The following is a 13596-nucleotide window of genomic DNA, read 5'->3' as shown; positions in this document are numbered from 1 at the left end:
GGTGTCCTCAGAAGCCCAGTCACAGCCACATAAGGACACATTACTCCTCCTTTTCACAGCACTCCTGCCCACCGAAGATATATTCAGAACTGCACTGTGATATCGAAAAAATTCACTACTAAGTAAAAATGCTGGTACTATGCATGGTCACATATACTATGCCTGTCTGGATAAAACGCTGTTCTACTGGAAGTCTTCTATTGTAGCTTCAAAATGAAATGGTCAAACTATAGTAATATCACTGTAACTCTGTATAAGAGACACTCCCTCCATAATCGTAATAAAAATGCCAAGTCTTTATCAATTTATTGGTCTAGCAGACAAGAACCAAAAAGATGGTAATTGTGACCATTTAAAAGGACCCAACATAACATTTCAAATGAAAAAAAAAAAACTAATTTCAGTTGCTTGTAATTACTCATTGAAAGTGGTCAACTGTTAATAAATAAGAAACAGACAAATAAACATGATCTTTAGAGCTAATAGTCTCACTAATCTTTTCTTTTTCTTTTGCCATACGCGGGCCTCTGACTGTCGTGGCCTCTCTCGTTGCGGAGCACAGGCTCCGGACGCGCAGGCTCAGCGGCCACGGCTCACGGGCCCAGCCACTCCGCGGCATGTGGGATCTTCCCGGACCGGGGCACGAACCCGTGTCCCCTGCATCGGCAGGCGGACTCTCAACCACTGCGCCACCAGGGAAGCCCAGTCTCACTAATCTTAAGCAGGTTAATTAAGCTTGTTGAAACTAAGTCTTCCCCATTTGTAAAACATATATCAATAATGTCTACTTCTCAGGTTGGTAAAAAAATAATGATAAAAATGGGCAAAGGACTTGAATAGACATTTCTCCAGGTGACATACAAATGGCCAATGGGTACACGAAGAGATGCTCAACATCACTAATCATGGGGGAAATGCAAATCAAAACTACAGTGAGAGGGGCTTCCCTGGTGGCGCAGTGGTTGAGAGTCCGCCTGCCGATGCAGGAGACACGGGTTCATGCCCCGGTCCGGGAGGATCCCACATGCCACGGAGCGGCTGGGCCCGTGAGCCATGGCCGCTGAGCCTGCGCGTCTGGAGCCTGTGCTCCGCAACGGGAGAGGCCACGACAGTGAGAGGCCCGCGTACCGCAAAAAAAAAAACCAAAACACTACAGTGAGATACCACCTCATACCTGTTGGGATGGCCATCATCAAAAACCAGAAACAAGTGTTGTTAAGGATGTGGAGAAACTGGAACCCTTGTGCACTGTTGGTGGGGAAGTAAATTGGTGCAGTCACTACGGAGAACAATATGGAGGTTCCTACAAAATTTTTAAATAGAACTACCGTATGAGCCAGCCATCCCCATTCTGAGTATATATCCAAAGAATTGAAAGCAGGATCCTGAAGACATATTTGCACACCTGTGTTCGTGGCAGTCTATTTCTACTGCCAAGAGGTGAAAGCAATCCAAGTGTCCATCCATGGATGAATGGATAAACAAATGTGTGTGGTGTATACACACAGCGGAATATCATTCAGCTTTAAAAAGGAAGGAAATCCTGCCATTTGCAACAACATGGATAAACTCTGAGGGCATTATGCTCAGTAAAATAGCCAATCACAAAAAGACAAATCCGTACGATTCTACTTACATGAGACGCCTGAAGTCGTCAAATTAATAAAAGCAGAAAGTAGACGGGTGATGGCCAACGGCTGCGGGAGGGGAACAGTTGTTTACCAGGTGCAGTTTCAATGTTGCGACATGAAAATGCTCTAGAGATGGTTGTACAACAACGTGGATACACTTAATGCTACTATACTATACACTGAAAAATGGAAAATATGGTAAATGCTATATTATGTGTTTTTTACTACAATTAAAAATATTTTTTAAAGATTCTACTAAATGTAATTATATACTTAATATGTCTGGCACCTAACAGACACCGAAAAATAGTAATTATAGGCCAAGAAGCATCATACCGCAGTGCGAGATCCAAAATGTCGGGACTGGGGAAGCCCTGACTGGTCCTTGTCAGCCCAGTGACCCAGGAGGGAAAAAGGTCGAGGTCAAGGCAAACAGCTCACTGGAAATAATAAGAATCCCTTCAGTGGGCACAGGGAGTATTTCCAAGAAATACTGAGATGGTTGAAACAGGCCCAGTAGTGACCTGTATCTTCCTCCCTGTACCCGCCTGGCCTCCTTCCTCCCAGCATCCCTCCCGCCCCTGTGATAAGCTGACATCCCGGCTGCCCTTGGAGAAGGGAAGGGAGCCATGTCCCTCACTCTTGGCCTGTGGGACAGTCCCACCTGGCCACCTGCGGTCCTTTCCAGCACAAGCTGTGTGTCCCCCACTCTATCAAGTCCCTCCTGCTGGACAGAAAGTGGCCACTGATGGAGACCCAAGAGGATGACTGAATCCCAGGCCTGGACCACCCGCTTCCTGAGGGCCGGTTACACAGTGGGGAGGTGAAATCCTATCTGTACCCAGGCACTCAGATTCAGTCCCCTTAGGCAGGAACTCAACACATCGCTACCTGAAATACCAGCAATTGTTAAGTGAGGCAGAAGTGACGGAAATGAATATATCTGGATGCGCCGTGAACTGTCTGGACTCAGACGCACATCTATGAATTGAAGTGCAGTAGTCACATAAGAGAGGGGGGACACTGGGTTTGATATTACCTAGTGGGCAGCAAAAAATCTCCAAAGGCTTTAGAGCAACAGTGTTCTGTGGTCGAAGAGAAACTGCAGAAGAAGTAGATGGATTGGCAGAGGGGATGCAGGGATGCACAGCATGACAGTCCACGGTCAAGTGGACGTGGTCACAGTGGCCCAGCACGTCCACCGGGGCACACTGTGGACTGACGGGTGAAGGCAGTTCAGGATTTGACACGTGACATTTTATAACAATTAAATATTCATTCAAATTACAAAACTGGGTGGTGGGTGGCCAGAAAGGGAAATGGTCCCTAGAAAGCACACAGATCTGAAAGGCTTTCCCTGCGACCGGGCAGGTGGCAGGTGAATCTCACATAGGGCTCCTTCATGGTCAGTGTTCTCTAATCTTTACTCCCAGCTGGTCACTGTGCAGATGCCCATGAACTGCAGGGGTGTGGGGTGGAGAGAGCCCAGTCTACTGTGGTATAGAGTTCACAGCCCAACAGGGCAGGGAAATCTGTAAGCTAACAGAAGTAGAAAGAGCTGAAAAGACTAACGGATGTTCATAGATGGAAAGACGCAAGTAAATACTCCAGGAGCGTATGGGACTTGGATAGTGAATGTAGAAGATTCACAGATTGCTTAAAAAATAAATACAGAGAATAAAATAATTCTGGCCCAGATCATGAAAACTCAAGTTGTATAAGGACAGAAAATGTTACTCTGAGTCAGAGGCCTGAGATCTAAAAGCAGTCTTACATGGAAGCAACCTAAATGTCCATCGACAGATATATGGATAAAGAAGATGTGGTGCATATATACAATGGAATATTACTGAGCCATAAAAAAGAATGAAATAATGCCATTTGCAGCAACATGGATGGACCTGGAGATTATCATACTAAGTGAAGTAATTCAGAGAAAGACCAATATCATATGATATCACATGTGTGGAATCGAAAACATGACACAAATGAACTTATCTACAAAGCAGAAACAGACTCACAGACACAGAGAACAGACTTATGGTTGCCAATGGGGAGGGGGTGGGGAAGGGGCCGAGTGGGAGTTTGGGATTAGCAGATGTAAGCTAATACACATATTCAAAAGGATGGATCAACAACAAGGTCATACTGTATAGCACAGAGAACTATATCCAATATCCTGTGATAAACCATAATATAAAAAGAATATGAAAAAAAGAATGTATATATAACTGAATCACTTTGCTGTACAGCATAAATTAACATTGTAGATCAACGATACTACAATAGAAAAATAAAATAAAATAAAACCAGTCTTACTGTAAGAGCAGGAAAATAAATGCTTTATAGCAGTGCTTGCTATTCCTTTTGTATATCTAGCTAAAAGTTTATAAAAGTATATCTAGCATAGAAACCCCAACAAGCTAACTTCCCGTAAGAACCAGGAGAGCACACAGAGACCACACACGTAACAGCAAACGAGATCACGTTCTCAATTCATGAGATGCGGAAAACTTAACCAGAAAAAAAAACACTGATCCGTGTCTTAACATTTTAGGAGGACTGTCTGCTTTCTAACTAACATATAAAAATAATATCTATAATACAATATACCAACACCTTGGTTTTCTAATTATTTCATCTTTTACCTATTTGAAGAGGCACACACACAGGTAAACCATATATACAACACATATACATTTATGCACAGACCTCTATGTACACACGTATACACATACAGAACATGGATTCACACACACATACAGAGTAACTTATTTCTCAATCCTCTTAGATACACTTTCCTAATAATTCACGAGAAGTTATGAGAGCTGGAGAGTTAAAGTGTTACCCACGCCCCTAACTTCTATCTGTCAGAACGAAGCCAGGGCAAATCGACTCAATTTTGTACTCGGTTCAGGCCTCCTGATGGGGTCTGACAATGCGGTGTCAGCTCCACCCAGGAGCCCCTCTGCAGAAACGGTAGATCCCTGGGCATCGTCTGACCTGCTTCCTCACGTGATGCTGACTTAACTAAACCCACCCTACACCCTGACACCGTGGTGAGTGGGGGGGGGCAGGGCGGGGGGAATAGTGATAAGAAACAGGGATGTGGAGACTGTATAAAACCAGTGCTTAAACAGGGCCAGGGCTTAACCAGGGCCATGGCTTAACCAGGACCCTGATGACCAGGAGAGGTCAGGATGCTGCATAAGGATGGCCCCTTGCTGCTGAGGCCACTCACTGGCCCATGGCCTTTAAAGCCTGTTGCTTCCTTTAGGAGGTCAACCGCCCGTCTCTCTAGTAACCCCCTGATTTCAACAATATGAACAACAGTCCAAGATAAAAAAACATCTCATGCTATAGTCTCACCAGCTCTGATCTGCAAATACGGACACTGTCTACAAAGGCTGCTATGGATTTGGACTTTTTTTTTTTTTTTGCGGTACACGGGCCTCTCACTGTTGTGGCCTCTCCCACGCACAGGCTCAGCGGCCATGGCTCACGGGCACAGCCGCTCCGCGGCATGTGGGATCTTCCCGGACCGGGACACGAAACCGTGTCCCCTGCATCGGCAGGAGGACTCTCAACCACTGTGCCACCAGGGAAGCCCACGGATTTGGAATTTTAAACACACTGTGGCCCACTGTCATCAAAAGATTAAAAGACAGAGAGAAAAACAATCGTGAAAATGCAAGGAATTAACTGTGAAGAATTCCCAAGAAGACCCCATGTTCTCAACTGTGATAAAACATAATAGTGTCACATTTTAAAATGTGGTTTCATAGTGAGAAGCACTAAAAATATACTTTTAAAAAAATCAGAATTGGATATCCACTACTGAGAAAGTATTCCTGAACAGAGAGAATAATGGTCTAATGTGTTAAATTTCCCCAAATTGTTATTAATTGTTTAATTTGATTTTTGGTGCATACTGTTGAAAAGCAAAGTAATACAAGTCTTGCCTACTATTAAAGTACCACAAAAGGGGTCCTTTCACAAGACATATGAATATGAACTCATCACACCATACACCTTAAATATATACAACTGTATTTGTCAATTATATCTCAGTAAAAAAAGAGCCTCAGTTTTGAGGGGACACCGGGTAGTCAGGACACACAGCCAGGGCCCTTTGTAAACCTAAGAAACTCACTGAGAGGGGTCTTTTAAAGATTTCCATTGTCTGAACTGTAATGCCTTTTATTTTTTTAACATCTTTATTGGAGTATAATTGCTTTACATTGTTGTGTCAGTTTCTGCCGTATAACAAAGTGAATCAGCTATATGTATACATATATCCCTATATCCCCTCCCTCTTGTGCCTCCCTCCCACCCTCCCTATCCCACCCCTCTAGGTGGTCACAAAGCACCCAGCTGATCTCCCTGTGCTATGCGGCTGCTTCCCAGTAGCTATCTATTTTACATTTGGTAGTATATGTAAGTCCATGCTACTCTCTCACTTCGTCCCAGCTTACCCTTCCCCCTCCCCGTGTCCTCAAGTCCATTCTCTACGTCTGTGTCTTTCTTCCTGTCCTGCCCCTAGGTTTGTCAGAACCTTTTAAATTTTTTTTTAGATTCCATATATACATATATATGTTAGCATACAAGGTGAAGTAAGTCAGAAAGAGAAAAAGAAATACTGTATGTAATGCCTTTTAAATCAAGAGTAGTTTCCTTGGAATAGGCACAGAAACCATCCTATTTACTTTCTAACAGCTGTGTCCCAGTTAACAGATGACGGGGTTGGGGGGTGCTTTATTCCTCAGCAGCCACTAAGGACGCAGAAACATCCCCCCCACATCAGCCTTCTCTCTCAAATAATCTGTTCGCTCGAACCCCAACTCAAACGAAAAGGGAAAGAAAAAGAAAAAAGAAGTTCATAAGAGTTTGAGATTAGCAGATGTAAACTATTATAGAGAGAATACATAAACAACAAGGTCCTCCTGTAGAGCACAGGGAACTCCTGATATACTCAATATTCTGTGATAAACAATGAAAAAGAATAAGACCATATATACATACACACACACACATATAACTGAATCAATTTGCTGCACAGCAGAAATTAGCACAATATACTTCAATAAAATTTTAAAAACAAGAAGTCCGTAAGTGTTTACTTACTATTCAGTATACCCAAATCAGGCATTTTTAAAAGACCAACTTATAATTTGAGTGCCTCTGAGACACCTCGACCTATATTTTACATTTTCACAACACTTCACATGTCCCTTAATTTACGTTAAGGTTGCATTTTTAAAGTTAAATTGTAAAACTTTACTACCTACTGCTTCCGATACATCTAAAGAGTATTAAAAATTACTCAAGGAACAAATGTAATTGAAGTTGATTTCAGGTTTTGCAACACAAATGGTAACCACTTCTTAAAACAGTGTTCAAAACGAGCCCCCAGTTTTTAATTTGTTTTTTGAGGTGACGGAGTTGTGGTTATGATATTTTTTGGACTCTACTTTTTTTTTAATTTTATTTTTGGCTCTGTTGGGTCTTCATTGCTGCGCACGGGCTTTCTCTAGTTGCGGTTCGCGGGCTCTAGAGCACAGGCTCAGTAGTTGTGGCGCACGGGCTTAGTTGCTACGCGGCATGTGGGATCTTCCCGGACCACGGCTCGAACCTGTGTCCCCTGCATTGGCAGGCAGATTCTTAACCACTGCACCACCAGGGAAGCCCCTTAAGACTCTACTTCTGTAGAGCAGTTTTAGGTTCACAGAAAAACTGAGAGGAAGGTACCGAGATTTCTCATATACACACTGCCCACACGTGCATGATTTCCCTTGTCACCCTCCCCACCGGTTGGGACATTTGTTACAATGTTACAATTGATCCCACTACAGGACACATCATAGTCACCCAAAGTCCATGGTTTACCTTAGGGCTCACCCTTGGGCTTGGACAAATGTACAGTGACATGTATCTACCATCTTACTATCATACAGACTATTTTCACTGCCCAAAATATCCTCTGTGGTGCATGTATCTTTTCAAATTATAGTTTTCTCCAGATATATGCCCAGGAGCGGGATCGCTGGATTATATGATAACTCTACTTTTAGTTTTTTAAGGAACCTCCATACTGTACACATCTGAAGAAAACGAAAACACTAATTCCAAAAGATACACACACACAAATGTTCACAGCAGCATTATTTACAATAGCCAAGACATGGAAGCAACCTAAATGTCAATGGACAGAGAACTGGATAGAGAAGTTGTGGTACATATATACAAATGGAATACTACTCAGCCATAAAAAAAGAAGGAAATAATGCCAATTGCAGCAACATGGATGGACCTAGAGATTATCATACTGAGTGAACTAAGTCAGACAGAAAAAGACAAGTATCATATGATATCACGTATATGTGGAATCTAAAAAAAATGATACAAATGAACTTATTTACAAATCATAAACAGACTCACTCACAGACATAGAAAACAAACTTATGGTTACCGAAGGGGAAAGGTTGGTGGAAGGGATAAATTAGGAGTTTGGGATTAAAATATACATACCACTATATATAAAATAGATAATCAACAAGGACCTACTATATAGCACAGTGAACTATACTCAGTATCTTGTGTGTGTGTGTGTGTGTGTGTGTATATATATATATACATACATACATATATCTTGTATATATATATAACTGAATCACTTTATTGTAGACCTGAAACTAACACAACATTGTAAATCAACTATATTTCTGAAAAAAAAATTTTTTAAAGTATCTTTGATTAAAAAAAAAGATTTCTCTGTGATCCACCTATTCATCCCTACATCTTCCCCCTATCCACCACTCCCAGATATTTTTATTGAAAAAGAAATGTAACCCAGAAGCATTGGAATTTCAATTTAAGGACAGAATTCTGATTTGATTATATGAGTTATTTAAAATTAGCATGACCAACACTGCCACTTTTGCTAGATTTTATTGTACTGCTGCCAACATACAGTATCCCTCTATCATTCCTAATTAGTATATGTCTTCCAGTGAAATCAATAATATAAAAGGTTGATGGTGGTATTATATCATTCACTGCCGATTAATTTATTGGTTTCCAAATTCCATACTCATTTATTACATGATAAAGAGTATAGTTTAATTGACTTATAAATCATAAATGTTTGAAATATATAAACCATGTGATTCATGGTTTCCTTATAATGATACTGATATCCAATTCTCCTAATAGACTGGTGTATATATTCATGTTTGCAAAAACGGGGTGAGGGGGTCTCTACCCTGTACCTGGTGAAGGTCGTAGTATTCCCACAATTCCCCCACTGAGGAGTCTTGGGTTCTGGATTTTATCACCACTCAACAGAACTAAAAAAGTAGAAAATGCCATGCAACCAGAGTATCTACTTAACATACCCTGAGGTTGAGAGTTGTTTCTCTGCTTTATTTCAACATCTCATCATTATACCCTGAATAGGCTGGCTCAATCTACCACACTTATTTTAAAATGTGTTGACCTCCTTCTATCTTCAAATTAAACTTTTATTTTTCCTAAAACATGGAGACTAGAATCTCTACAGGAATTTTATACCAATAACCAAATATAATATATCATTTTGATTTTCAAAAGGATACAAGTGCTCTGTGTCTATACATCATTTTGTACACTTTAAAAAGGCCACAAAAGTTTATTCAAAGAGCGTTGCTAGTACAGGGTATAGAGTGGTCACAATTACTTGAAGCTGCTCCTATGTTAATACTTACTCACTGTAAGCTTGCCTGTGGTTCTCTTATTTCTCTGTGATTTATCCTGAGGAAACTGGGAAGATGACTCATCCTTCACCACGAGTCATCAATGATCCTGCTTCTTCTGTTCACCTACTCTCACATATTTCCTAACCATGGTCTTTATTTCTAAAGCTTTATTATATAAAACAATTTATATTATATAAAACCTACTTCAAGACTACATTTATTTTTAAAAATCATTCAATTAAAATAGAATGATTAATTGTATTTTCAACTATTATTCAAAATAGTTTTCAAATATTATTCGAAAGAAGATGTATTTCCAGCTTGCATTAAGGAGTGACTTCTAAAATAATGGTAACTGTGTAAAATAGCCACAAGACGGTAAGAATTCATTTCAGCAACAATTATGCTGAGAAATCTCAAAGCTTTTTTCTAAATGAAATTAATTATATTTTAATGGGAGAAAAGCACTCAACAGAAGTGCTTCAGTCAAACTGTTTCCAAAAGAAGAGGTTCAGATTTCCTTGTTTCTTTGCCTTTATAAAACTGAGTATGCAGCGCCATTATTTAAGATATCAGAGCTGAGGCAGAACATTTAAAGGTAGATCCCATGCAGTACAGACTTGTTTCAAGCAATGCCTCCTAACCATGTGTTCCCAATTTAAAATGAACCAACCCATAAACAACATCGTGAAAAAGACAGAAAGAAATTATCAAGCTAACAACTCCCCAAAACATAAAGAAAATATGTAAATTGCCAGTGGGGTGGGTGGTCTAAATAAGGATCCAGCGTGCATTCTGCATTGAGACCTCACACTGTCAGCACACCTTTTATCATGCTAACAATAAGCTACAGGTGGTTCAAAGGGGAACAATCACTTATCGCCTGCCTGCCCTCCAGAAGCCATCCACAAAATTTAACTTACTAAAACGGTAAGCCTAAAACCTTGCAGAAGTTTTTCAAATAAATCCTTATTACATTTGCATGTATATTTGCTTGTACTTCAAACATGTCTGCCAAAAAAAAAACCTCAGTAAATCCTTTACTTAAATTTAACATATAATTTTGCTGGATTTTGCCCCTGAGATCACGTAAGAATAACTGCAAACACGATAGCAAAACAATAGTCTACTTGGTCTCCGTAGAAGCTGGCTGCAGGAATCCTGGAATATTTAATCCTTCCAGGCCACTCAGCTTTCTCAAGTCGTTTAAATCAAGCACATTTACAAGCTGTCCGAGTATAGACTGGTTTGCTCTTAATAATTCAATAAAGTAATTTGAATGAAGTCAGAGAATACTAAGGTATTCGAGATTTAAAATGTTTTAGAGAAGGAAGCATAAAATCCATTTTCTAAATATTTTTAAAGTAGCCATTCAGCAACGAAATGTCATAATAGGAAGCATTATTCGAACAGTTACAAATGTTCAACCCAAATGAAGGCAGGATGAATAGAAATTTTCCCCTAGGTTTAGAAATATCTCATTCGCCTGCTGGCCTTTTGGATCGTATTCGACATCAGCATCAACTTGAATAAAACAGGAGTGTAAGGGGTTCGCCGGTACAAGAAATTGTACTCAGCAGTAAAATGTTGCTTAGGCTTCACTCACAGGCATGTAAGACAGAGCCCTGCTAAATGCGACCATCATCGTTTTCCAGCACCTATACGCAGGCCTATTATCAATGAGATGCTACGTCGAATTTTAAGTAAAAATGAGCGTTTCTTGCGGAATCCGGCTGCCAGAATCGGCTCCACGTTGGGCTTGGCTTGTCAGCCACTTCTTGTGAGGGGTATTGCGAGCGGCTGGGGGTGAAGGGCGCAGGATGAAACTAGCCCGAGCTTCCACTCACTTTCCCAATTTTCCAAGTGAGGACGGAGTGTGATCTGCCCGAGGGAGCAGATCCGCCCCTGCGCACGAGGCGCTGCGGGCGGGTCCTGAGGGTCCTCAAGTGTGCGGAGCGCTGCTGGCGCCTGCCAACGCGACCACAGAGGCTTAAGTGGGGCGGGGGGAGGGGCAGCCCCACCGGGACCACCGCGCCCGGCCCCGCGGCTGCGCTGCGTCCGCGTGCGGTGGACACTGACCAGCAGGTGCACAGCGACCCGCGGTCGGGTCTCAGGTACAGGCTGCGTCTCGATAGACCTCATCGTCCCTGAGGAAGCTCCCAGGTAGGATGCGGGACTTGGGGGGGGGGGGTCCCCAGCTTAACCCTATCACTGCCGCCCCGGCAGCCCACCCTCGCCGCACAGAGTCTGCAACATCGTGATCGAGTGCAGGTCCTCGCCGGGTGTGGAGGCTGACGCTCACCGGGCCCCAGACACCCGCCGTACCCGGGAGCGGGCGGGCGCCAACGAGCCCACACCTTCCCGCTCCCGCCCCCCAGGCCACCGGGTGCGCCGCCAGCCGCGGGATCGAGCCCACCTCAGCGCAACGCCTCGCCAGCCCCCTGGCCGTGCCCGCCAGCGCCAGGCCCCGTTCAAAGTTGGGCAGGTGGCACTTTGCGAACCTTTGGGGGCGGGGAGAGGACCGTGGGGACCTGGGGACACCCGGACCCCGGGTAGGCGACCCCCCAGCACGGCGCGGCCTCCAAGGCGCCCACTTCCTCCCCGCGCCCCAACCTGACCCCCACCCCGCCCCGGGCAGCGCGCTCGAGCGCGGGAAGGCGCCGACTTACGTCTCGGAATCGGTTCCACTGTCCGGCCTCCCGGTCGTACTGGGACACCGTGCTGAGCCATTGTTTGTCGTCCAGAAAATTGCCGCCGTCCGGCCGGCCCGCGGCCGCCGCCAGAGCCTGCGCGCACCAGGCGGCCGCGCACAAGCACAGCACGGCCGGCGCCCGGAGCATCTGTGGACGGAGAAAGCGGGGCCGGTTCACACGAGGGCCCGGACCGCGCGTCTCGGCCGGGAGCTGGGTGGGGCGGGAGGAGGTCCGGCGCCAACCCCGTGGGCCGCCCGGCCCCGCCGGACGCACTGGACACGCTCCCGGAGCCGCTCCCGGTTCCCGTGGCCGCCGCCGGCCCCGCGCGCCCGTGCCCACCCGCGGCCGCCGCTCGGTCTGCGCGCCCCTCCGTCCGCGCGCCCCTCCGTCCTTCCCTCCCCCATCCACGCTCCTCTTCCCCGCCCCGCCTCCTCGGGACCCCTCCCCGACCCCTCTCCCGTCCCGCCTCCTCCGGGCCCACCTTCCTCCCCGGATCCGAGCTGCGGGCGCTCCGGATGCGGCTCGGCTGGAAGCGGAGGACGCGGCGCCCGCGCGGACCCGCATCCGCCTCCCGCCCCCTCCGCACCGGCTCCGGCGCGGCCGCCGACCGGCCTCGCTCCCGGGGGCGCGGGGCTCGGGGCGCGCTCGGCACCGGCTCGCAAGCTGCACCGGGGCTCGCGGTCTCCCAGCCGCTGCCCTCCGGCTCCGCGCTGTGCGGCCGGAGAGGGACGCGAGCTGAGGACGACTCGGTGCGTCACCGTCCGGCTCCTCTGACTGCCCGCCCCGGGGGAAGCCGCCCGCGGGGCCTCAGGGATGCGCCGGAGCCCAGAAAATTTTAGCTACGTGTGCGTGAACTTCATGTTAAAGGGCGGAAGTTCTTTTCCTTTCCCTTCTTAAGGAGAGAATCTTCAGTACGTGGGGCGCGTGAGTCCGCCCCCATCCCTCACGTGCTGTACCTTATTCTCCTTTCATCAGAACGCCTTGGGTGCTGTAGTTTACGCTCTAGGACTTGAACCGAAAACTTAAAAGCCCAGTCTGTGTCTCCCTACTGCACCATGGAAGAGAGCTTTGAAACTCATTTTGCCTTCCAAATCTGCATTTATGACAAAATACTCGGCTCCCTCTGGCTTCTCCACATATTCTAAATAAACTGGAAGGAAATCAGTCATTGGCCCCCTGTGAGCAGAATCTGACGAAGACAGACTCTCCCACAGACTTAGATGATGTAGGCGAAGTGAACATTATATGCATTTCAGGAGATCCACAGAGGCTACAACACTGCGATCACGTTCTGTATCTCTGTGTGAATCGTTAGAGATTATTTCAGCCAGAAGTCCATCTCCCAAAGCTGTGACCTTTGAAAATGTCCTAGAGCTTCTGAAACTTGAGGAGCTATTTGAATAACAGCTGTACCTTCTCACGTTCTCCGTTTCAATCTCATGTAACATTTGTTTCAAACTATATTAAAATAGGAGTCAGACATGATTAACACTGCTATTTTTTAAATACAGGATTTAAAAATGTATAGTATGTAAAAAT

General features: G+C 45.1%; 1 protein-coding gene across 2 annotated transcripts in view; it reads right to left on the bottom strand.

Moving 5' to 3' along the window:
* SPOCK3 (SPARC (osteonectin), cwcv and kazal like domains proteoglycan 3) overlaps positions 1-13171 on the bottom strand; it is a 436458-nt gene extending 423287 nt beyond the window's left edge. The window contains exons 1-2 of one of the 2 annotated variants that reach the window (XM_060301385.1): positions 13014-13171; positions 12034-12204 (exon numbers count right to left, since the gene is read on the bottom strand). In XM_060301385.1, coding sequence (XP_060157368.1) covers positions 12034-12204 — 171 coding nt within the window. In that variant the 5' untranslated portion in view covers positions 13014-13171. Of the gene's footprint in view, positions 1-12033; positions 12205-12538; positions 12949-13013 lie in introns of those variants that run through there. The other variant, XM_060301384.1, reaches the window with a different exon arrangement.
* Positions 13172-13596: the final 425 nt, after the last annotated feature.

This window comes from Globicephala melas, chromosome 6 (genome assembly GCF_963455315.2).
Source record: "Globicephala melas chromosome 6, mGloMel1.2, whole genome shotgun sequence".
Taxonomy (NCBI): Eukaryota; Metazoa; Chordata; class Mammalia; order Artiodactyla; family Delphinidae; genus Globicephala; species Globicephala melas.
Note: the sequence above shows the minus strand (reverse complement) of the source record. Positions and strands in the feature narration are given on the sequence as shown.